The sequence below is a fragment of the Apodemus sylvaticus genome, chromosome 11 (genome assembly GCF_947179515.1).
Source record: "Apodemus sylvaticus chromosome 11, mApoSyl1.1, whole genome shotgun sequence".
Lineage (NCBI taxonomy): Eukaryota > Metazoa > Chordata > Mammalia > Rodentia > Muridae > Apodemus > Apodemus sylvaticus.
Genome location: NC_067482.1, coordinates 86,799,105 through 86,823,379, shown reverse-complemented (window position 1 = coordinate 86,823,379; position 24,275 = coordinate 86,799,105). Strand labels below are relative to the sequence as shown.

Below are 24,275 nucleotides of genomic sequence, written 5' to 3'. Positions count from 1 at the left end.
GCTTTTCCACCTGGCAACTAGAATATTAATGCACTGAAGAACCCTAAGAGGCCTCCTATAGAAGTGTGTCCAAGGAGGGAGACGCTAAGTTAGGGAAGTTGGTGCTTTAGCCAGAAAAGAATTGCTTTCTTCTTGGAAGAAGAGGTTTCCTGAGACTTCACTTTGTAAGGGGAGCTGGATCAGCAAGCAGGCTTCACCCTTCCAGACTGGAATCCCTATGTGCCCTTAGGCAGGTCAGGTATCCTCTATCATATCATAAAGTAGATTTACCAGTGATGACTCCTTTGTGCAGTGAGCCTTAGGAGTGGCTGCGTTAATCACACTTAAAGGGTTTAGGAAGAGTGTGGTGCGCAGGAAAACTGAGCATGCATTAGATGCTTTCATTATTTTTCATCAGGGCTTAAAAGAAACTCCCCCCTAAACCTCTTTCTGCTTGCATGTCAGGCTTGCCGATCAATTTTCTAATTACTGTTTTGAATTCTCATAAGACTGTAATAACAGAAAAGCGACTGTCAAAGGTACGGAATACAAATTGTCCCATCTTTGCTGAGAATAATCCCCCTTCTTGCTGATGAGCCAATAGCATTGTGGTTTCTATGTCCACTAGGATCACTCATTCTCTTATGCAGTCAGTATTCCCTTACGGAGTATTTCATACATACTAAACTTGAATCCATCCTCGGAGGTTAGCAAGAGGTCAAAATCGCTAAGTACTTGTGTTAACACGTGGAAAGTTCTGATCCTATGATCGTGATGCCAAACCCCTTACCAGTTTTGTGGATATTTGGATCTAGGAAATGATTGATGGTGTGTGACGTTTCTAATCCAAACTCCAACATCCAGTGTGCTCCAAAATCTCAAACTTCCCAAGCCCTGATATCATGCCAAAGTGGTAAATTCCATCCTATGTATGAAGCTTTGTCTCATACATAGAAATTTAAAAAAAAAAAAAACACTTAGTAAAATAACCTCCAAGCTGTGTCTTAGAACACTTATATTTCATGTTTAGATTTGGGTCCTGTGGCTAACCTACTTCACCCCGTGTGTGTAAATACTTTTAAACATAAGGAAGCATTTCAGACAAGGGACATGCAATCCATCTGCCCTTCAGCATAGTGGAGGCAAGAAGGGTCACACTTCTGTGCTTTTCCTGTAGTTGGGCCTAGACTGGACGCTCCTGAGTTCAGGTATCCGGTTTAAGGTTTCTTGATCTACCAGTGCTCGTCTTCGGCCTGAACTGACAACTTCAAAAGTTTCACCTTTCACAGAGGGGTGCCGGACAGTCAGACCACCAGGGCGATGGGCACCGCAGCCAGATCCTATCAAAAGCAGACACCATTCACAGCACTCACGGGGACAAGGACTCGCTGCAATTTTTCCTCCATTAGTGGTACAGCTCTCTCCTTGCCTGGCTGAGGGCTCAGCTGCTCCGTGGTCAGATAAGCGGCCGCAATATCCTGCTGTGGCCCGACCCTTGCAGATAAGGGCCGTCCTCTCTGTCAGCGGGAGGAAAATATCACTGTACCGTAATGAAAGAAGTTTAAACAGATCAGCCCCAGTGGAGGGAACTAATAAAATCCCCAGCAAACAATGCTCCGCTTTAACCTTTTGTTTCCTTTTATCAACAAATGAAACTTGCAGTAATTTCCTGCCTCCTTCTCAAAATTACTTTTTCTGAAACCTGGGAGGAAATGAATCCGCACCTCCAGCTTGGGTCCATATGGAAGCTTGCTTCGGCTGGGCCCCATGTCTATCACTGACACCAATCGGGTCCTTAGGGCTTTGCTACCTCCTTAGTGAGGGTCCCTGGAATTAAATAAAGAGGAGCAACTGCTAAGTTTTGGGAAGTTTGAAAAATGTCCCTTTAGGAAATCCGGGCTTGCTTCTATCTAAATTAAGCTCCGACGCCAAAGACGCTGTTGCTTCTCAACGGTAACACAGAAACCCGGGGCCTGTATTTGGAAAAGGCAGAAAGCAGCCTTTGTGAAGCGAACAGCTGAGACCCAGGAGCCTTCTAGCTGTTGTCGGCAGTTGAAATCTATTTTCTCCTTGCAAGCATGGCCAGCAAAACTGCAGTTGTTATCTGTGACCCTCCTGCCAAGAAACTGGCAACTGTTTACTAAACTTAGACTTCATCTTTAAAATCGAGGAGGAAAACCCTTAGGCACATGGAAAGTGTTGGGATCTAGTGTCATGCTGGCCAAAGAACCTTCTGTTAATTTTTTTTTTAAAGAGAAATTCTAATCAACTTTAGATTAATTATGAGATTTTTTCTTTCTTAATTTTTAAATGTTTTATTTTATTTGTTTGTTTTTTTTTGTTTGTTTGTTTGTTTGGTTTTTTGGGTTTGTTTTTTTTTTTTTTTTTTTTTTTTTTTTTTTTTTTTTTTTGAGACAGGGTTTCTGTGTAACTCTGGTTATCCTGAAAAATTTTTTTTTCTTTTTCCTGTCATCATGATAACATGCATATTCTGGGAAATTTGATAGTTCAGGAAGCTGAAGGAGTAATGCACATAAAGAATTCATGGGCCCAATGCTCATATTCTGGACATGCCACTTATAAACTGAACATTCTGAATTTCCAGTACTTTGAACGGGGGAATCTCGTGTGATCTTCGAGCCTGGAACCTGAGTTATTAGAATACACAAGGTCTTGCTTTCCCCCATAAAGAGCTATGAGCAAATGGTTTTGTTTTGTCGTTTTCTTATTCCTCTACAGTTTGCAGATTCCTTTAACTTTAATCCCCACAAGTGGCTTTTGGTGAATTTTGACTGCTCGGCCATGTGGTAAGTTTCTCTGTTGTTCTGGTCACCTGTGGTGGCCCCTGTCTCTGTGGCAGCAGAGGGGGAGGTCTACCTGCCAGAACACATCCAGGGCCCCCATGAGAATGGAGGGAATGCTCTAATGATTGCTTAGTCCATCTTTTGCCTCCAACTCAGAGCCGCTGCTGGAATTCTTGCACAATCTCCCTCTGCCTGCAAACTTTTATCTGAGTGCATTGTTACAACAGAGCAGCTTGAGGTACAAGCAGGTGGAGACAGGCGGCCTGCTATCTGACTTATCTCTCATGAGCAGACAGCAAATCCCAGGAAATTTCAATTCTTATATTTAATTCTGTTGCTTCTGTGTATTTATTTATTCTTAGACTTATCATCAGCCTCTTGATCTAACTCTGACTTAAACAATCTAAATGCTTACGAGTACTTGCTGAGAATAAAGCACCGTGCCTTTAAAATCCTCTGGGAATTCTTAGAAACAATGAAGTCATCACTTTGGCTATATTAAGTAAAAAAAAAAAAAAAAAAAAAAAAGCTTTAAAATCAAGTAGTGGAGTGCCCATGGAATGACACCTTAAGACATGGTGGCTGCTGCAGGGACAAACAAAACTTGTTTCTTAAATTAAAAAAAAAAAAATCAGGGTAAGAAATTGATTAATCACTCACGTGACCAGGGCAAAGCTTTTGCTTGAATTTTGTTAGTAAGTAAGGTTAATGTTTTCAATATGCTTACTTTGCAAAGTTGCTCTGTGTGTAATGTAATTAAATGGATGATATTTTACTTTAAAACAGGAAGGGGCAAAGCTCTCACTCAATTTAGGCAAATTTAGTCAAATCCCTCAGTTTACCAAATAATCAATGTATTGTTTTACTGGCTTATTTGCAGTCCTTTAACTGCTATAAAATCAAATTCTTTTCTGTCACGTTCTTCACATTCTTTTCACCCAAATTTTTAATAACATTTTACTAATTTTATTTATTAATTTGTGGTGTGTGTGTGTGTGTGTGTGTGTGTGCTGTAGTGTGTGTGGGTGGGTGGGTGGGTGTGGTGTGGTGTGTGTATGAGTGGTATATGTGTGTGAGTGGTATGTGTGTGTGATGTGTGTGTGGTGTGGTGTGAGTGAGTGTGTGTGTGTGGGTGCTGTAGTGTGTGTATGTGTGGTGTGGTGTGTGTATGAGTGATAGGTGTGTGTGATGTGTGTGTGGTGTGGTGTGAGTGAGTTGTGTGTGTGTGTGTGTGTGTGCTGTAGTGTGTGTATGTGTAGTGTGGTGTGTGTATGAGTGATGTGTGTGTGATGTGTGTGTGGTGTGGTGTGAGTGAGTGTGTGTGTGTGTGTGTGTGTGTGTGTGTGTGTGTGTGTGTATACAGGCATACATAAAGCTAAGGAGTATTTATGGAAGTCATAGGGCAACACTTAGATGTTAGTCATTTCCTGCCATCTTGTGGGCTCTGAGGATTGAGCTCATGTAATCACTGACCAGGCTTGAATGCAAGAACTCCACCCTCTGCACTATCCTGCTTTCTGTTACTATAACAAAATACTGAAGAGAATCCACTTAAAAAGAAGAAAAGCATTTGGGTTTAGTGTTTCAGAAACTTGAGTCTGTGGTCATTAGATTCCATTACTTGTGGCTTATGGTGAGTCCACATAGCATGGAGGAAACACATGGTGGAGAAACCGTTTGCTCTACACCCAGCTAAGATGCCAAAAAGACAGGACAGGAGCAGCACAGTGTGACACCAGAAGATTTCCAACTAGGCCCCCTCTCTGGAAGGCTTTACCATCTACAAATATTGCTACAGGTTGGAGACAAGTATCTTCTGGGCCTTTGGAGGTATGTTTATCCAATAACATGTGTTAGTCCATTCAAGTTGCTCTAAAAACACCACAGGCTCTGTCGATAACAAATTTATTTCTCACAATCTTAGATGTTGAAAATCTAAGATTAAAGCCCCGGTAGACTTGATATGTAAGTTAGGGTTTATTTTCTCCTACACAATTCCTTCTTATTGTATTTACACCTAGTGGAAGAGGTGAGGGAGTCGTCTAGTACCTTTTATAAGAAATATTCAATAATTCTCTTAACTAAGGCTACACCACTATGACCTAATAAACCTTGAAGTCCCTAACTTCTAATTACTTCAGGATTCAGAGTCAACATTTGGATAGCAGCTGAAAGAAAATTCATAGTTCATTTGAGCCTGAGCAGTATGAAGTTAAACAAAAAATATTTTATACTCTAGTGGTCTTAGCCGTGGAGTGCCAGGAAATAAAATAATAACAGATGTAAGCTAAGAAACTAGATAAAATAGTAGGTGACAGAACATAAAATGTAGGTGATGGCGGCTTCAGGGTCTATGATTGGGAAGCTGTCAGGGAAAAGGCTTGGGGGAAAGATGGAGAGAGAGATTTGGGTGAGGAATGAACAGAGGAGAAACTATGAGGAGGAAAAGTGCCCACAACGCCATGAGTTGGCTCTTTCATTCACTGACAGGTTATTTATGATAGGAGGTCAGGAAAAGGCCCTTTGGGGAAGTGACATTTGACCAGGCATCTGAATAGGGAAAGAACAGGCAGCGGTGAGAAAGTGTGTGCTCGAGCGAAGGCCCAGAGGTAGAACGGACAATGCCTACCTCAGAGTCGGTGGAAAGAAAGAATTGAAGGTTATTCAAAAACCATTGGAGGATGGTTTTGAGTTTGTTTCAAATAAGCTACTCAATTTAAAAACTGATACACGTGCTTATTTTCAAAATGTTATTCTCGTAATTAGCACGGAGCCCTACTAGGCCGCTTACTCAGCCAAGCACGAGGCTCCCAGAAAACACAAGCTTCACAGTAGTTCACAGCACAGCTTTTTTTGAAGGAGGGCTGAGCCAGGGTAGGTGGCAAAAACAGACTTTTTGCCAAGAACCAGCACACCACTGAGTTCTCCAGCCTCGTGGACAGAATTCTACTTTTTTTCTGGTCCCTATGAGAAGCAACAAAGAACTCGCCACAGACAAACTTCCTTATGTCAGACATTTACAGCAGTGCCGGGAAAAGGGGGGGGGGCTTTGCTTAAGAATTTTACCTTCTAAGCAAATGCCTGTTATTTCTGCAGCACTTCACAGCTTATCTCTCTCTCTGAATAGCTCTGCGGGTCAGGAATTACTGCCCTGTTTTATGGGTAAGGAAGCTAGAGCTTAAGGCTTAATCCAGAAATGCGTGGTGGTATGCACCTACAGTCTCAACTACTCAGGAAGTTGAGATAAGCGACTTACTTTAGGCCTGGAGTTTGAGACCATCTTGTGCAACAAACAAGATTCCTTCAGAAAGACAGATAGAGAGATAGGTAGAAAGGGCTGGGGGCAGAAGGGGGAGGGATTTTTCTCTTGTGAAAGAGTTCAGAGTGATCCTTATCAGGCCTGGTGGACTGATGTCTTAAAGTGCCGGGCTAAGTAAAGGGTAAGAAAGAATCCTGGACTTTGTGCATACCATCTAAGAGCAGATATACAGGAAGCAGCTTGTATCTGACACTCCCAGGCACAGAAATGTGCTCAGGGAACCGAGGGGGATCATTCATCATGGGCCCAGAAGAAGCTGAAGAAAGGGGTTGTGTTTTGGTGAAGAGGGGCCAAAATTAGGCAGTCATTCTGCTTCAACTTTCACTCAAACAGTTATTGACTGTGTTTTCTCTCTGAACACCACAAAAGGCTCTGAATTTTAGCCCAGAAAGTACAGCCTAAAGGCAAAAGGTCACCAGCTAGACACAACATTCCCATCCGGCATTTCTCTGCCCAGCTGCCTTCACGGAGGGGCTCTGCGGGGCATGCTGGGGGGTTGGGGAGGGGGCGGGCCCCTCTGAGTGTTTGCAGAGGGCTTTAGGGGGAGATGGCGCCTTTTAAGGTGGTGGCAGGGAGTCACTCAGACGGTGAAATCCGAGAACTTTTTCAATGATTTTTCGCACTGTCCCAAGCATCTATCTACTAAATAATAATTTTAAAAAGATCTCTTGCTAGCCCTCATATCCCTGCAGTAATTTTTTGCCCTGTCAAAATAAAGCAAACCCAAAGGCAGGCAGGCAGGCAGGAGATCTGTAAATACAAAAGCTCCAGGTGGCCAACCCATAGACCCTGCAAAATGTGACGCAAATCCACAGACCCAAGTTAATTTTTTACAGGCATGTTTTAAGATTTAACTAAAAACAAGATACAAATATGTACAAATATGTACAGATATGCTCCCTGATTTTTTTTCAAATTGTTTGGTTGGTTTGGAGGCGTTTTTGTTTGTTTTGCTTTGCTTTGCTCTGTCTTTTGCTTTGTAATCTTTAAAATAGAATTGTCTCTCTTTTGTTTAATGAGATTTCGTCAACAGTTTGCCCATAATATAACATAAATACTTTGGGTGACTTTTTTAAATATTAAAATGGACAAGATAATGGAAGTTTCTGAAATTGGCAGTCACTACAGCATAGTAAATAGTTTTCCTAATGAGTTCATTATTTTGTTCATAAGCTTTTACTGTTCATTTGATATTTGAACTCCTTCATATGGAGTTCAATGTCCTTTTACTATCAGAGCTGCCGAGAGGAGGACTGACAAAGCCAGATCGGTCTTTGTTCAGTCTGGTTAGATAAAGAATCTCAGGAAAGACGACTAAGAGAAAATAAAAGAAGGCCAGGGTTGTAAGGCAGTGTTCGCCCCTCGGTTCACACAGTCAAGGTCCTGGATTCATTCCCCGACACCACAGACAAGGAAGCAAATAAATAAGGCAGACACTGGTCAGTTGTAGCTGACGATGAAAGGATTTGGCTGGAGAAACTTTGGGATTGTACAGCAAGATGAACATGATTAAGAATGTCCGCAACTACATATACAAAATTTCTTTTTTCCAAACCTGATTTAAAAGTAAATAGAAAGCCCCCAAACGCATACACCAGGCTCGTAAAATATTCAACTTTGGCTGTTCTGCAGTCAGTCAGGATACATGTCGATTCAATCACAAATGCAGTTTAAAGGGAACGGCAAATGTTGCGTAAGTTAACATAAAGTCTCAGAAAACCAGGTGAGGAGCCCAGAAAGAAAAAGCGGAACCCCACAAACTTAGACTTTTTTTTTAAATTCTCAGTTAATAAATCTCTTGTGTGATGTGTGTTGTGTGGTATGATTTTTGCAGCAGTCTTTGGTCCCAGTCTTCCGATGCAAAACTCCTTCAGTAAAGCAGTGATGTTTAACAAAATAGTATAATGGTCCAGCATGAGTGTATTCTAGATATGTGTATGTATGTTAGAATGTTAGAAAATGTCATTTATATGTTAAAGAAACAGTTATTCGCTTTCTCTCTTCTTGCCGGCTGGCTTTCCTGTCTCTCCCTGTCGCCCTCCCCCACTCCACGTGCTCATGGCCGGCCTCTCTCTCTCTCTCTCTCTCTCCCTCCCTCCCTCCCTCCCTCTCTTTCTCTGTCTCTACTACTCTCTCAACTCCCCTCCCCATGCCCTGAATAAACTGTATTCTATGCAGAAAGGAAGAAAGAAAGAAAGAAAAGAAAAGAAAAGAAAAGAAAAGAAAAGAGAAAAGAAAAGAAAAGAAAAGAAAAGAAAAGAAAAGAAAAGAAAAGAAACAGAGTTATCACATTAGGTTCAGAAAAGGCATTAGGGTAAAAATACCCCTGCTGGATAAAACCAAAGGCATGTAACTCTCACAATGCCTGGCCCTAAGTATGAATATTTTTAAAAAGACTTTTTATTATTTATTTATTTATTTATTTATTCATTCATTCATTCATTTATTATTTAATGTGCATGTGTGCCACTTGGATGCAGTGTCCAATACAAAGCCTCTTAGTAAAAAGTAGCCAGCCCCATCAGTGATCAGAAATACAAATGAGGCTCCCCGTGATGGACTGCTGATGTGGCTTGCTTAGAATGGGCAAGGCCCTGGGTGTGATCTCCAGTAGCAGAGACGGGGAAAAATACGGCTAAAATCAGCACACAGAAAGCCACACTGAAACAGTACAGATTGTTGGAAATCAAAGGCAAATGCAAACATAAATGCAACATCAACTACAAAATGTGAGGCAACAGAAGCCAGCACAGTGCAGAGCCCAGGAGGGTGCTATCTGTCCAGCAACTGTGAGTTCATTAGGATCAGAGTCTGGAAGGGCCCTGGAAGCTCTCACAAGCTAGGTTTGCTCTCCTACCCTCAATATGCCAATTAAGAGACATAATAATGATAAACAACAGAAACAAAAAGTTTCCTTAGCGTGGCCACTTTGAGAAGAGAAACAAAGAGGCGCAGTGTTCTCCCCCCCACCCCCCCCCCCCACATTTTCTGGGTCCTGACGTGGAAATCAGGTTTAAATAAAGAGCTAGGGATAAGCATAAGTAAGCAGTCCTGGTCAGTGTGTGGTCTAGCCCATCACTGCCCGGCCTCACTGTCTCCTACAAAAGTGGTCTGACAAGTCCTCGGAACTGGGTGAAACCTGCTTCTGGGAGACTTTTGAGTTACTCTTCGGCTGGCCCTGCTTTCCCCAGCTTGACATTCCTGGGGAAATTCCAATCCGTGTTCTTAAAAGTCTGATAGCCAAAGGGGGGGGTACAGGCGTCTGTTTAGTGTATCTCTATTCACGCTGGCGTTTGCAAACCTTATCTTTTGTTCTCTCAAATCAGGGTGAAGAGGAGAACTGACTTAACTGGAGCCTTTAATATGGACCCTGTTTATCTGAAGCACAGTCACCAGGACTCGGGTGAGCACACACGCTCGTGGTGCAGTGTGATTAGGCATTTCTTCAGGGGTGCACTGGAATGTTGAAGAGGCCCATAGCACCTTCCTCAGAACTGGAGGGGCTCTGTGCTTGCCTGGCTTACTTTCCAAACTTCTGTGCTGTGCTGAGTTGGGGGCAGAGGCTCCCCCCCTTCCCCCTAATCATCAAGAGTCTGAGTGACATGTGGAGTAAGGACAGGAGGACTCTGCAGCCATTGACCCCGGTACATGTACAAGCATGCCTTCCAAGACAGAAAACACTCAGAATAGCGACTGTTGCCGACGTCTTTTCCCAAAAAAGTATTTCCACAACATCCATCAATACCATAAAGAAAGCAAAATAAAATTAAAAAAAAAAAAAAGTAAAGGAGGAAACCTGGTAGAGAAAGGAAATGAAGAGAAAATATGAAGAAAACTTAGGTAGGGCTGGATCAATGCATACTTCTGCATTTGGTGGGAGATCTGTGCTCCGTGCCTGGTGCTGATTACCTGAGAGTTAAGGAGGCTCAGTGTCTGCACAGACTGCCTAGGAAGAGGACAAGTAGGCAGTGAGAGAGAAGCAGTGTGTGTGTAGGGAGGGGGTGGGGCACACAGACTCCTTTCAGAAGCCATAGCAGGAAGCCCGCAGTAACTGGGGTGGCCTCTAATTAAGCCATGTGCTTCCCAGAGACCATGGCAGAAAGCAGACACAATGAGGTGTTTGAGCCACGGTGACCGTATAAGTCAGCCAGCCGGCCTCACCCGCCTGTTGCTACAGTGAGATGCCTGAGGCGATTAACTTGTGGTTCCAGAAGCTCAAGTAAAGATGGGACAGCCCCGTAGATGTGAACCTTTGTTGAAAGAAGCACATCACGGTGGGAGCGCGTAGCAAAACAAGTGCTCACATTATGACATTTCATAAGTCAGAGGAGAGAGAAGGGAGAAAAACTGGTGGGCTCTCTCTCATAATCCATTTTTAATGTACATCTCCAAGGACCTAAGACTATCCTAATATGCCCTACCTCTTAAGGATCCAAGCACCTTCCAACAGTGCCACAGCAGACCTCCTACTCCTCTTCTTTTTCTTCCCTTCCTTCCTCCTTCCTCCCCCTCTTCTTCTTCTCTCTCTTTCTCTTTTTTAGGCAGGATTCAGAGTTTCTCTGGCTGTCCTGGAACTCAATTTATAAACCACTCTGGCCTCGAACTCACAGAGATCTGCCTGCTTTTGTCTTCTAAATGCTAGGATTAAAGAAAGGCATGAGCCACCTCCTGGCTTTAAACCATGTCTTTACAGTCACTGCCTGCTGACATTAGAGCAGTGGCTTAAGGTACTGACAGAACTTTCCCCGACACAGGGAGATGCAGGGGACATTCTGCCTGTGTCTCCTCACTGAATCCTGGTATACAAAGCAGCTGAATTCTTTGGAAAAAAAAAACAACAAAAAACAAAAAACATAAAGTACCATGTTCTATGTGCCCATTTTCCTTCTTTGTAGGCCAAAGCCTCCAGTACAAAATCATGAGTGTAGGTTGGGGTCTGAAGGGCACCAAGAGAGCAGAAATCCACATTTCCCTGACAAGTATTTCTACTCCGTGTGTAGCCAAGGATGGTGACCTCATACTTATAATGGTCTTGCCTCCACCTCCCTAGTGTTGGAATTACACCACACCCAGTTTATGATTCTGGGGATCAAATCCAGGTTTTCATGCAAGCTGGGCAGCCATTCTCCCAACCGAGCCTGTATCTCCAGCCTGAGATTTTTATATAGCAGAAAATGCTAACTTCTCTGCTGCCAAAAGAAGGAAATCATTGCTCTCATTAAGTGGGCTTTCCAGATATAATCTGCGTTAATAAAGATCTATTTTGTTTGCAAAGTGGAAAAAGAGTCAATGTTAAACTAGATTTCCTAATTCAACGTTCCAAATGCAAATATTTTTATATTAATTACTTTTCTGTTGCTACAATAAAATATCATGAACAAAAGCAACTGAGAAAACTATTTATCTTGGCTTATGGTTGCAGAGGGATAGTGTCTACTGTGGTGGGAAAAGCCTGACAACAGGTAAGGCTAGGCAGGAACAGGTCCCAGTCTCATCCACATCCAGGAAGCAGAGAGAATGAGAACAGGAAGTAGGGCGAGGCTATTAAACCCACCCCCAGTGATGAAATCGCTCCAGCAAGGCTTTGCCTCCAAAAGTTTCCATAACCTTTTTAAAGATGACCTCAAACTGGGGACCAAATGCTCAAGTCTGTGAGCCCATGGGAGACATTTGTCATTTAGACCACAATTGTCAATATAGTGTATTTCTCACTGTTTTAAGCATTGCCTGATTTTATTGCTTTAAGGTCAGAGCACTGACTGCCTTTCTGAAAGTCCTGAGTTCAAATCCCAGCAACCACATGGTGGCTCATAACCCTCCTTAATGAGTGAGATTTGATGGGGTGTCTGAAGACAGCTACAATGTATTTACATATAATAATAAATAAATCTTACCCCCCAAAAAGGCCCTATTTACAAAATGCCTACACTAAAATAAACCATGAAGGGTTAAAGATGTAGTAGACATGGAAGACATACTCAGCAGCCCATGATGTGTAAACAACTGTAGTCATAGGAACTTGCTGGTGTGGGGAGGAGCTAGCACTGTCTTCTGCCAGCTCTGAGTAATGTACAAGAAGCTCAGGTGTTGGGGCTGGCCTCCACTCAACCCCAGTGAAACAGACTCAAAAAGAAGTGGATTTCCACCCATGCTCTCCTCTCGCTCTAGAAGCGACTGTGTCTAAATCTTCTTGAAGCTGTCAGTTGTACCTTCCTTCCTCTGTGTTTTCTGCAAGGAGGAAAGGCTCTACAGTTCTGTAGATGGCAGCCGCTAACCCACAGTGGGGGAAGATGACGCTTGAAGGATGGCCCATCTGGCAGAACTACCTTTTCAATTTCCTTTAGTGTCACACAACAACTTGATTAAAAGAGCTGGATGTGACTAACAGTACTGTATCAGACAGCTCCGGCACATACACTCCGGGGCGGCGGTGTCCAACATCCATTTTCACTTATGAGTCATGCAGTTATGACCAGGTACCTTGGGCCTTTGTGAGTCACTATCAGGTTATTTTTTGACACCATGCCACTGCCATCAAGTTTGTTTATGAGCACCATTGCTGACAAGAGGCTCCAAAGAAAAGGTCAGAGTGTGGCATGGGAGTTGAAGATACTGTTACTCAAAAGATAGGCTGAGACCAGTAGTTATGCATGTCACCAACATGGGCACCTTATCCTAGTTGAGAGAAGGCCTAGACTTTCCTGAGGCCCAGTGAAAGTCAAATAATGACTTGAGAACTCCTGAATACAGACTGTGAGCCCTCCCATGCAGTGCAGAGTGGGTATATTAGGTCGGTCCAGCTGAAACTATCATGCTGCCATTGCTTTTGCCTCGAAAGCAGGGACGAGTGCTCTGCTTGGCCCGTGTTTATGGGAGAAATTTCCAAGGTGCCTGACTCCCTATTGTGCCCAGCGGGGCTGCAGCCAGCCTTTGTGTTTTCCCCTAGGCTGTGTCCAAGAGACTCTAGAAACTGCGGTTTGTGACTCCTCACAGGGCTTTCTTCCTCTAGCTGTCCTGGGATCTAGGGCTGTAGGCACCAGAGACCATTAGAGTGCTAAACGGCCTTTTCAAAAACCCATGCGGGGGGCACCGAGTCCGGGATAAGGAATTTGACTCAGAGTGTATTCATAGAGCAGCTGCTCTGTGCCAGATGCCAGCCAACATCCTTGAACGTGGAGATGAAAACCGCACCCTCCACCCCCTAATTATTTGAATCGTTCTTTGTATCATCAGCTCCATTAATAATTCAGCCTTCCGAATGTGTCCTGAGCACCCTGCACCCAGGGGCTCCCCTTGGGTGGCCAGAGAGCACGGAGCCCTAACCAGTCCTTGGATAGTTTCATGTCTGCCACAAAAGTCATCATTCATAACATAAGCCTGGAGGAAGAAAAGATACCTTTTCTTCTAATGGCCTCTCTCTAATGGCTGCTTTTTGTCTTTCTCTTTTCTCAGGACTCATCACGGACTACAGGGTGAGTGAGTGGTTTTCCCCATTGTAATCCAAACTCTGAGGTGCCAAGGGCTCCCTACTGTGGCTGCTGCTCCCTCCCCTGTCCCTCAGTCCTGAGCAGGAGGCCACAAGAGGCAGCTTCTAAATGTGCTCCGACAGACATATTAGGTGGCTTTGCAGTAAGCAGTTCTGCCACGTCCATCAAGGGTCTGTCTCCACCGCCCACGCGGCCCTTTTTCTCTGCCTTCTGCTTGTGCTTGGGGCAGCGTCCTGGCGAGTGCTAGCTCGGGTAGAGCCAGAGAAGAGCCAGCTTCTTGGACAGGAGAGCGTAGTCTTGGCAGACTTTCCCCTACTCACTTTACTTCTTTCTCCATATTTTTTTTAATTTTTTTTTTTATTCACCACAAATGTTTTCTGGATTTTGAAAACACCAGGTTGTCCCAGCTTTGCTCTGGAAAGGAATTTGGAACCGCAAGTCATGCTGGGAGGCTTCTTCCAAGAATAGAAGCCAAGCCAGGCCGGGAACATGAAGGGGCCCACGGCATCTGTTGCCTCTCTTGGAAAATGAAGGGGCCCACTTCATGGGCTGCCTCTCTGACTAAAAAAAAAGCCTTGGCTTATTTGCTGGGTGGGGAGGCGGGTGTGCATGCTGAGCTGTGCAGGACACTATCAAAGCATCTTGCCCGAAGCAGTGTGTCTAAATTCTTAGGGCAGTATGTCAGCCACTGATAATAAGGGGTAGCAGGATTACCTCTCCTAGACATAGAGTACCCTTCCTCCTTCTGATGACAGCTGCAGGCTGACAGGTGCAGGTTACCAGGGAATCTTTAGTCTATTTTTCCCCCAGGCTAGAGTCTCATGGAATCTTGGACTAGGAGAAAAAGCCAGGACTTGTGCAACTATGGGTATGGCTAGGAGAGCACTCCATTTTCTCCTTTAACTTTGTACACACCATCCCTATTTAGGACCCAAGTTACCTTTTAGAAAGCGCAATTTATGGGATAATGTGAGAATAATATTAAAAGTAGTTTGAGAATAAGATCACTTAAAATCTTTTCATCCTGACGTTGCTGTGGACTTTGGGTTTGTACAACTTTTGTGCGGGTACTAACGCCAGACCTTTTGAAAGAAAAAGCTCCCAGTCTACGTTAAACAGAGCTTGGCAAGTCTGTAAGCAATTGCCAGCAGAACCTCCATTATTTTAAGTGAATTTGGCATGAGGTCAGATGTCATCCCCTTCCCCACAATGGTACTTAATCTGTGCAGAAGCAAAAAAAAAAAAAAAAAAAAAAAAAAAAGAAAGAAAGAAAGAAAAAGAAAAAAAAAAGAAAAGAAAAGAAAGAAAAGAAAAAGAAAAAGAAAATCCGCACATTTTTCACATCCTTTGGCCTTATTGTCTCATTCTGATTTTATATGCTTGGTAAAATTGTAGGCCTGCTGCATAATAATTCAAGAAAGCCAGAGGCCTTCATAAAGAAACAGTTTAATAGTAAGGAATTAAACTAGGGAGGAAAGTACGATGGTACACACCTTTAATCCCAGTACTCAGGAGGCTCTCCTAGCCTACCACACTAACCTACCAAGTAAGTCCATAGCTGGCCTACATAATGAGATTGTGCCTCAAACAGAAAGGAATTATACCATGGGCATATATGTATAGAGAAAACAGCGTATATACATTCGGTGTTGTCTCAAATTTCATGTAGCTCACTTCCTGATTCAGGGAGTGTATTTAAAAATTCAGGATTGTATTAAAAAAATAAACTTCACTTTCCTAGAAACATCACGAAACTCATTCTTAATTGTATCTAAGGCAAATTCTTAGTCGTATCTCTGACGGCAGACCGCGGTGGGGTTCAGGGTGCTTCTCACAACCGTAGAACACCACCCAGAAGGGAGACTGCTCTTTCTCTCCACAAGACTGGAGCCTAGGGACTAGATAAGAAGTAAAGAACTCCCCTCCCCCAGCATGCCCTTTGTAAGCTCAAGTAAAAGAATTTCAAAGAAAGCCAGGAAGTAGTGCAAGGCCATCCTCCCGACAGGCCTGTGTCTCATGCCTGCCCTTTCCTACGTGCTTTTATTGCATTTCCAACCATCATCCATCACCATCAAGAAGAATGTGAGGAGCCAGTGTGAACAGCCTGTCAGCTGACCGTCTGGAAAAGCTAGGAGAAGCAGAGGCAGGCTTCTTTGGTAAAAGGGTATTAGGGGTCACTCCCCAGAGGTCAGCGAGACAAAGGCGCTGATACTGTTTCAGAGTGCACTTTCAGTGCATCCAGGCAGAGAAAGGCAGACACACAAGGACTTCAGCACCCTCTCTTTCTGCCTGGATGACCTCCTGCCCCCTCCGAAGCTGCCTAGGGCAGGACCACATCGTTCCTATTTCTTCCTGGAGTGCCTGCTCCGGGGCATACTCCGCCGCCGCAGACATCTGTGCATTGAAAATTGTAAAGTTCGGTGCCTCTCGTTCTGTGTTTCTTCTGTCCTCATCTCCCCAGGATGTGAAGACAGCTTCTCCCTATCCTCTCCCCAGCTCACACATCAAGTTGTACGCCATCCTGGCTGGGAAAACGGGCATTCTCTAGGAAACCGGCAGCTTCTAGAAGAAACCGGCAGCTTCTAGAAGAAACCGGCCGGCCGGGAGGCTGAAAAGGAGCCTTGCTGTTTACAAGCTGCTCACTGACGGGTTCTTTATATTTTGTTTCAGCACTGGCAGATCCCACTGGGGCGAAGATTTCGCTCTTTGAAAATGTGGTTTGTTTTCAGAATGTACGGAGTCAAGGGGCTGCAGGCTCACATTCGAAAGGTGACTGACTGCCTTCTTTGTTTATCTGACCGTAATGTTCTAACGGTCGTAGGAAACTCAGAAACGAATTCAGGTGTCTCTGTAAGCAAACACCATCATGCATTGCCTAACGACAGGGATAAGCTCTGTAAAGTACACCATGAGGCCCTTTCACAAACATGAGGACATCAGAATTTTCATATACAAGCTGAGATAGACAGTTTTCTAGAAGGGACAGGCCCTTTGGGGACAGAGGAATGGACGTGATAAGTTATTCTCCGCCAGGGAACCGAGTCAATTCAAACCAGGTTTGAATAAAGGCAGGTTTCTTGGGAAGCGGCTCTGGGGCGCGTTCACTGGTCCCAAGGAACGAGGCGCCACGAGGAGGGAGAAGGAAGGGGGGAAGAGAAGGAGAGAAAGCTTGCTCGCCGCCGCCATGCAGGGAGAGAGAGAATGCAGGGAGGGGGGAGAGGGGGAGCCAGAGGTCAAAATGTCTGGATTACATAGGAAAGAGCTTCTGGGGGAGGGGAAACCTGGGCTGGAAAGTTCAGGCTGGAAAGAAAGAGAGGGCGGCCATGATCTGCTGTTGTCTGAAAGCGTGTTTTTAAGCACAGTGTTAGAATCAGGCTGCAATTTGGGTCTTTACGATTAGGGCTCTCACAAACGCATCCTATGTATCTTTTAAGACACTTTCATTAGAATATAGGTTATCAGCTCCAGGAAGTTAATTAAAAGCAGTGTGTAATTTTTATGTTTTCCACAGATCCATCCAGCAGCAATTTTGATCGAGCAATACTAATAGTGCGAACACGTTTTCCTCCCCCACTACCACCAAACAAAATAAACAAAACAAGCAAGAAAGCAAGCAAACAACAACAAAAAACAAAACCTCCCAAACAAAGAAAATCTTTTCAGTTGGTTGGGATGGATACCATCTAGTCTTTTTGTCTTAAGGAGACTTCCTGAGCAGTAGGGAACTTCTGTTCCAAGTAGCCATTCAGGTTACCATGATATGCATTAAACTACCTTAAGGAAACACCAATTGATTCTAAGCCCTACTACCCTACTTTTTTTTTTCTTCAACAATTAAGGCCTGACTATGAGCCAGGACTTGTCTACCCATTTAGTCATATGCAGAGGGCCCAATGATTTCAGCTGAGTCCTTTCTAAGCCACAACATCATCTTGATGAGGCAAGCATGCCTGTGGTTTCCAGCCTGTGGTGGTGACAGCTTTCCCCTTAAGTCCCACTGCATTACCAGATGTGCAGCCAAAGGCAGGGGCTGAATGTCTCAGGCCCCTTTTTTGTGACAGGATGCAGAAAAGCATTTGTTCACAGAGTACCTGTCACATGCTGCAAACTGGCATCTGTCCAGATCACAAAACTGTTGTAAGGAAATGTATGCAAACATCGAGCATTGTGAGAAGCTACCCGGAGGAAAGAACTGGAAACCTAGAGTGTGTGTAGATTTCTAGATAGTCCCTGATCCAATTGCAAAAGGGATAAGGCGGGTGAGTCAACTTGTGTGTGATAAAAAAGAAACCCCGAGTGGTTTAATCAGTTAAAGGTGGTGATGACTCTCAGTTCAGGACAGCTCACTGTGATTAGCCTGTGCCAGGTTAAAGACACACCACACCTCTTTTTGGAAAGGCCCCAATCCAGCCTTCACAGGAGACTATAGAAATGGTCAAAGATGGTGTTCCTAGGCGTGAGCTAATAGAAGATCATTTTAGTCCTGAATCTTTGGTGCCCTCTGGTGGGAAGACTTGAGACAATTGCCTCTGTGGCATTTATGTGAACAGGCTTTGTGTGCTCCGGCTCCCCTCAAGGATGGGCCTTGAGGAAGCCAGTGCTGAGTGCCAGGAGGTTCCAGTTAGCTAAGTGTGCCCTTGGACAGTGGTCAGATGTTCATATGTGGTTTTAATCAGTTTTTGAATTCTTTAAACATCTAGAGATTAAATAAGTTGGTGTATTCAATACGATCACATAGACTTTCTTTTTTCTTTTAATTATTTTATTATTCTGGAGATAGGGTCTCAGTAGGTAGCCTTGGTTGGCCCAGGGCTCAGTATGTTGACCAGGTGGGCCTCAGACTCAGAGTCTCCCAGGTGTTGTGATCACAGGCACACACCATCACACCAGAGGACACAGCTCTTGAATGTGGCAGGTGATTCCTATCTGTAAGTTGGAATCTGGCTGGGATCACTACCTCACTTACTGCAGAAGGGACACCCCAGTGTCCACATCAGATACAGATGATGTGACTCTCAACTGAGCCCAGGTATAACTAAAGCCTGTGCTATGACACTTGTTCTTGCTGGGCCTCAGTTTCCCAGAGAAGCTCTATCACAGTATACTAAGCTATCATGAGGAGGTCAGGTGGCCTTTTTTTTCCTTCTAGAATCTTCAACTACTTTTTAAAATAATGTTTATTATTTTATTATAAAATTATAAAATTATAAAAGAAAGGGGGTTAAAACATAGATCCATGAGTACTTTGGTTTGTTTTTGTTTTTGAGGAAACTGGAATCCTTGTGGTATAGGGCAGATGAGTTTCTTCTCAACCTATGTGGGAAACGCTGGTGAGAATGCAGGACATTACTCAGCACGTGTGAATGACTAATAGATGTGCAGCCCTATAAGGTACTTGGTGGCCAGGGTTAGGCTTAAGTTGTGATGAGAAAGACAGCAAGTTTCCCTTCCCTTTTTCCAGCATGTGGAGCTGTCTCATGAGTTTGAATCCCTGGTACGCCAGGACCCTCGCTTTGAAATTTGCTCAGAGGTCATTCTTGGCTTGGTTTGCTTCCGACTAAAGGTATGTTATGCCAATTTCAGCCATCTTTGTTTTTGTTGAATGTGATAAAGTATTATTCATGACATCCACAAGCAGAGTTGTGTACCAGTTGCCAAGGGCTACAGAACATGACCTGTGGTGCTAAGCAGGCCATGCTGGCTGGCTGACTGGCCCAGTAGACTCTCCTTCATGGACTTGCTGCCCAGTTTCCTCTGATGTGATTGGATGCTTTCCTCTTGACCCAATGCCAAGAGTCCATCCAATACCTCTGGAACTGTAATCCTCTGCTGAGCTGTCTGTGGCCTCAGTAACCAGGTCACCTGTGGACACACAGCATCAGCACATCTGGGAACCGGGTTGATAAACAAACCCCACTGTCCCAGTCATCTGGCTATATATACCTCTGCAAAATTCCTGCGCAGAGGGGGTACCTGGGCTCTGTGTTCTCTTTGTGAGGGAAGCCTGCCCAGATCTGCATGGGAGTAAGCTATCTTTGCAGAGACTTACACAACCATGTTACTCAAAAGGCCCTGTTCATCACTGTCTTATAAACGAAACCAGATGCTCTGGCTATTACTAAGATGGCTTTTAATAGGCCAACAGTTTTATGTTTTGTTTTCTTCCTCCTCACCTTCCTCTCCTCCTTTTTACAGTACTGGGATGGAACCCAGAGCTTCACAGAATGCAGGACAAGTCCATACTATGCTATATCCCCAGAACCTGCCTCCTTTTTCTCCCTTTTTAAAAACTAAGGGCTCCAAGATGTTACCCAGGCTGACCCGAAACTTGCAATCCTCCCAAGCAGCTGGGTCTGCAGTCGCATGCCACTACACTTGACTGGATGTTTCTGAATCAGTTCAAAAGGTCTTCAGGAGACCTCCTTGTCCAAGCTTAGATAGCAGTCACGAGGAGGAGAAATCTGGGACACATCATTTTCACCCCACGCACCATCTCCTCCCTTCATCTTGATTCTTAAAGCTTTGAGATGAGGTCTAAGCATGGGAGAGTGCAGAAGGGTCAAGCCCAAGCATTACGTCGTGAGTGCCAGAGAGGAGCCCACGCTTTCTGTAAGCATAAAATGTAGTGTCTAAGGAAGATGTATAGAATGACCAAGAAAGTCGGCCATTGACAGCTCCTGTGGGATGCCTCAAGTATACATGTCCTTGGGTTTGGCGTGTGGAGCAGGGGATGTCTGAAGACAGTGGCGACAGTGTACTCACACACATGAAATAAATAAATCTTAAAAAAAAAAAGAAAATGTATTTATTTTATTTATGTGAGTACACTGTGGCTGTCTTCAGACACTCCAGAAGCAGGAATTGGATCTCATTACAGATAGTTGTGAGCCACCATATGGTTGCTGGGAATTGAACTCAGGACCTCTGGAAAAACAATCAGCACTCTAAACCACTGAGCCATCTCTCTCTAACCCTACTTTTGCCTTCTCATTGCATCTCTGATCATTTTTGTTTGCTTTCTGGTCCTGCTTCATGGAAACCCTTTCTAACCTAAAGCAACTGAAAACGGCACACAACGTTTTCCTAAATAATTGACTTTTGTTTTCTGTGTTATATGAATTTCAAGTGTGTGCTCTCACACTGAGGCTTTTCTTTTTCTTTTTCCTTTCCTTTCCTTTCCTTTTCTTTTCTCTTTGTTTTTTTGATAAAGCTCATCCTATTAACTCATGTCTCTATTATCTTCCTTGAATAGGATCTTATTGTCCAGTCAGAGCATCTACACTGACAATATAAATAGCCCGAGTTCCCTCGCTGTACACGTTAAGATTTTCTTAGATATCACACTCAGACCCCAAGCTAGAGGCATGAGAATCTGTCCAAGGCCAAGGGCAGTTTTCAGTAGCCAGCAAGTGTTCAGCCACCATGGTCCAGGCAGAGGCAACGCTTTCTTTTTTATGCATCCTCCTATCTCTCGGCCCTTAAAGTCCAGACTAGATGGTCCAGCCTTGCAAGGGTCTTATGATTAGGGAGTGACACCCGAAACCAGTCCCTGGTACATTTTGCTAGACTGAAAGGCTTAGCAGCTTGGAAGCCATTTCGTGACAGTTATAGAAAACAGTAAAGAAAAAGGCAGAGAACAGCTACCATCCTGTCTACTTGGGGCCCAGCTGGAAAGTGACATCTTGCTGTGTGTTGTTTGATAAGGCCCTCTTATCTCTGGTCAGACTTTGGGAGTGAAGGGCTCTGGCCTCTCTGTCTCCAGCTTGTTGACTATTTTCTTTCTAGAGAAGCTGCACAGAGATTATCTATAATCCCCATTCCCGAACTTACAAATACCCTTTTGAGATTCTTCTGGGAATCAGCTAGCCTTGCCTGGGGTGCTCCATTGTCTCTGTTGTTGAGACCTCCTGTGGGCTCCAATGTATCTAAAGCTGCTCTGGTGTACCAGAGACAGGGTCACATAGTTTATCCTCATCTATTTGCTGACAGTGCCTCCAGGGACCTTCATCTTTCTTAAACAAACTTGGAGGATAAGAAGGTCAACTTCTGATAATACAGATCCTGGAGAAATGCTATCACAGGAAGAAGTTATCTTATAAGTTCTTTAAGCCCAAGTTAGTCATTTCATCAAACTTTCTGCCATCTTACATATAAAAGAAAAGTAAAGATGGTTTCTGCATAACCTACCATCGCTAGGTGTTATTAGACTTTGTGTTATATGATGGATCTGCTTTCTAATTCCCGCAGGGCTCCAACCAGTTGAACGAAACTCTCTTACAAAGAATAAACAGCGCCAAAAAAATCCACTTGGTTCCATGTCGTCTCCGAGACAAGTTCGTGTTACGCTTTGCTGTGTGCGCTCGCACTGTGGAGTCTGCCCACGTGCAGCTGGCCTGGGAGCACATCAGCCATCTAGCAAGCAGTGTGCTGAGGGCAGAGAAAGAGTGAAAGCAGAGCTGCTTCAGGTAGGCTAGCTGTACCACGAGCATTCTGTCTTCCCTTCATCAGGACTCCAGCTCGGTCCCAGAATGACCACTTAGTGCTAAGGGGCTGTGCAGTGAGGAAGAGAAAACTATAGCATAGTCAGTCAGGAGAAGCAGAAAGACTATGATGTGTCATGACTCTACAGAGTGAATTTGTATTCGTTTCTGTGGGAGTATATATGATAGTGTGTAGTTCTTGTATACTTTCCCCTTAGATATCCCTGAATAGCACTGACCAAAGCAACTATCCAAATAAGCTCTAGCTACATGAAAACAGTAAATGGGATTTTCATGTGTCCATCAGACAAAACCCAAACTGCAATGGTAAGGAAGGGCAGGCAGGCTTTCATTGCCGCGTATCACAGAAGAAGAATCACAGCCAGAGTAATTTATAAAATTTATCATTAGAGATGTCAGATTGGTAACATGAACTCCTCAGTTAAAATGATTTATTGTATTGGGCCACTGCAGAAACAGCGTATTCCTTCTCTGAAGTCAATTTAGAAGCACAGAAAATTCTAATTTTTATTATCTTATTTTTGTTTTTGTGGTATCAGGAAAGGAACAGGATCTTGGCCTTCTAGGCAGGTGCACTATCACTGAGATACCTTGCCAGCTCTCTTTATTTCTAAGTTAGCCTCTAAGTTCATGCTATTTTTTTTCTCCCATAGAGATCAAAAGTTGAAAAGAAGTTTATCTGAAAACTGGAAAGAAAAAAATAACTACCACTCCATCCTCGTCAAATCATGGTTATATGTGGCATCATGTGTGTCTCCAAAATTAACCAGAAGCCTCTGAGTGACCTTTCAGTGACTTATCAATGAAGAGACATTTTCTGTGTTACCCAGGGAGAAGTATTTTCTGTGTGGAAAGCTAATATCAGTGGCTCTAGCTTCTGTTCTTTGTGTGGCTGTGATTTCTGTTGATAGTAAGATGTCTTTGTGCTCATAAACTCATTGGTAGCAGGAAAAGCTTATAGAAATGCTTTGCAGTGCACTCTATGGTTTTCCCTTCAGATTATATCTATGGTTGCTAACTTATCCTCTGTGTGGCTAAATACTTAATAAACAACCCATGTGTAATACTAACTGTATTGAGTAAGTACCTTGTTTGACACTGTATCAGACCCATTCTTGTGAACTTGACTAACCCTTTCAGACATTTTGTCATCATGTGTTTAATGAAAGCCTGGTATATGTCAGTCACCGTTCAGAATCATTAACAGCACTCAAGTTCTGCTTAGGTTTCATGAGTTCAATTTCTAGGTATTTACTCAAATAATCTCTGATCTTTATATGGAATCATTCTGATTTTAGAAAAATGTTATTTTTTGTAGATTTATTTTTAAGTGTGTGTTTGTGTGTGTGTGTGTGTATGTGTATGTGTATGTGTATGTCTCTGTGTGTGAGTGTGCATGTTGCTCAAGAAGGCCAGAAGAGGCCATTATATCCTCTAGAGCTAGAGTTATAGGTAGTTATAACCCATCTAATTGTGGGTGCTAAAAGCCAAGTGGGTTTTCTACAAGAGCAGTGTGTACTCTTAACTACTTAGCCATCTCCCCAGTCCCAACATGTAATTTTGTCCTTTGGAGACTTTAGAATTGTCAATGGCATTCACATGAGGCCCTTGTGTTATTAGCAGGTGTGGTGGTTTATATTGAGTATCCATTTGACAGGATCTAGAATCATGGAGGAGACATCCCTCCAGGGAATTTCTAATTTAGGTTGCCTATGGCCATGCCTTGAGAGATAATATTGATTATGTTACTTGAGGTGGTAAAAAACACCCACCAGTGTGGGTGGCATCATTCCTTGGGCTTGGGTCCTAGACTGCCTAAAGGGGAGGTAGGGGTTATCTAAAAGGCCGGGGTATTTCTTTCTAAAACTGTCTGAATCTTTACGGAATAGAATCTAAGATCTCAGCTTATGTTCAAACCCAGAAAGGATATACTCTTGTCTAACTACGGCTCATTTTTAGCCTATCCACTGTCTCATTAGTTTCTCCTGCTATGGTAGAATACCATGGCCAAGCAGCTAGAGAAGAAAAGCCTTGATGTGGCCCACACTTCCATATCACGGTCCATCAGTGAAAGAAGTCAAGGAAGGAACTCAAGGCGGGAATTGATGAAGAGGGCATGGAGTAATGTTGCTTTATTCAGTTTGCTTTCTTATAGTAATGAGGCCACACCAGCCCAGGAGTGGCA

At 43.7% G+C, this 24,275-nt stretch overlaps 1 protein-coding gene across 2 annotated transcripts in view; it reads left to right on the top strand.

Moving 5' to 3' along the window:
• Positions 1 to 23,140, top strand: part of Ddc (dopa decarboxylase) — an 88,092-nt gene extending 64,952 nt beyond the window's left edge. For both annotated transcript variants that reach the window (XM_052198510.1, XM_052198511.1), the window contains exons 9-15: positions 2,719 to 2,786; positions 9,429 to 9,505; positions 13,555 to 13,574; positions 16,260 to 16,358; positions 19,051 to 19,152; positions 21,837 to 22,054; positions 22,744 to 23,140. In XM_052198510.1, the coding sequence (XP_052054470.1) occupies positions 2,719 to 2,786; positions 9,429 to 9,505; positions 13,555 to 13,574; positions 16,260 to 16,358; positions 19,051 to 19,152; positions 21,837 to 22,037 (567 nt within the window). In that variant the 3' untranslated portion in view covers positions 22,038 to 22,054; positions 22,744 to 23,140. The remainder of the gene's footprint in view (positions 1 to 2,718; positions 2,787 to 9,428; positions 9,506 to 13,554; positions 13,575 to 16,259; positions 16,359 to 19,050; positions 19,153 to 21,836; positions 22,055 to 22,743) is intronic.
• The last annotated feature ends 1,135 nt before the right edge of the window (positions 23,141 to 24,275 follow it).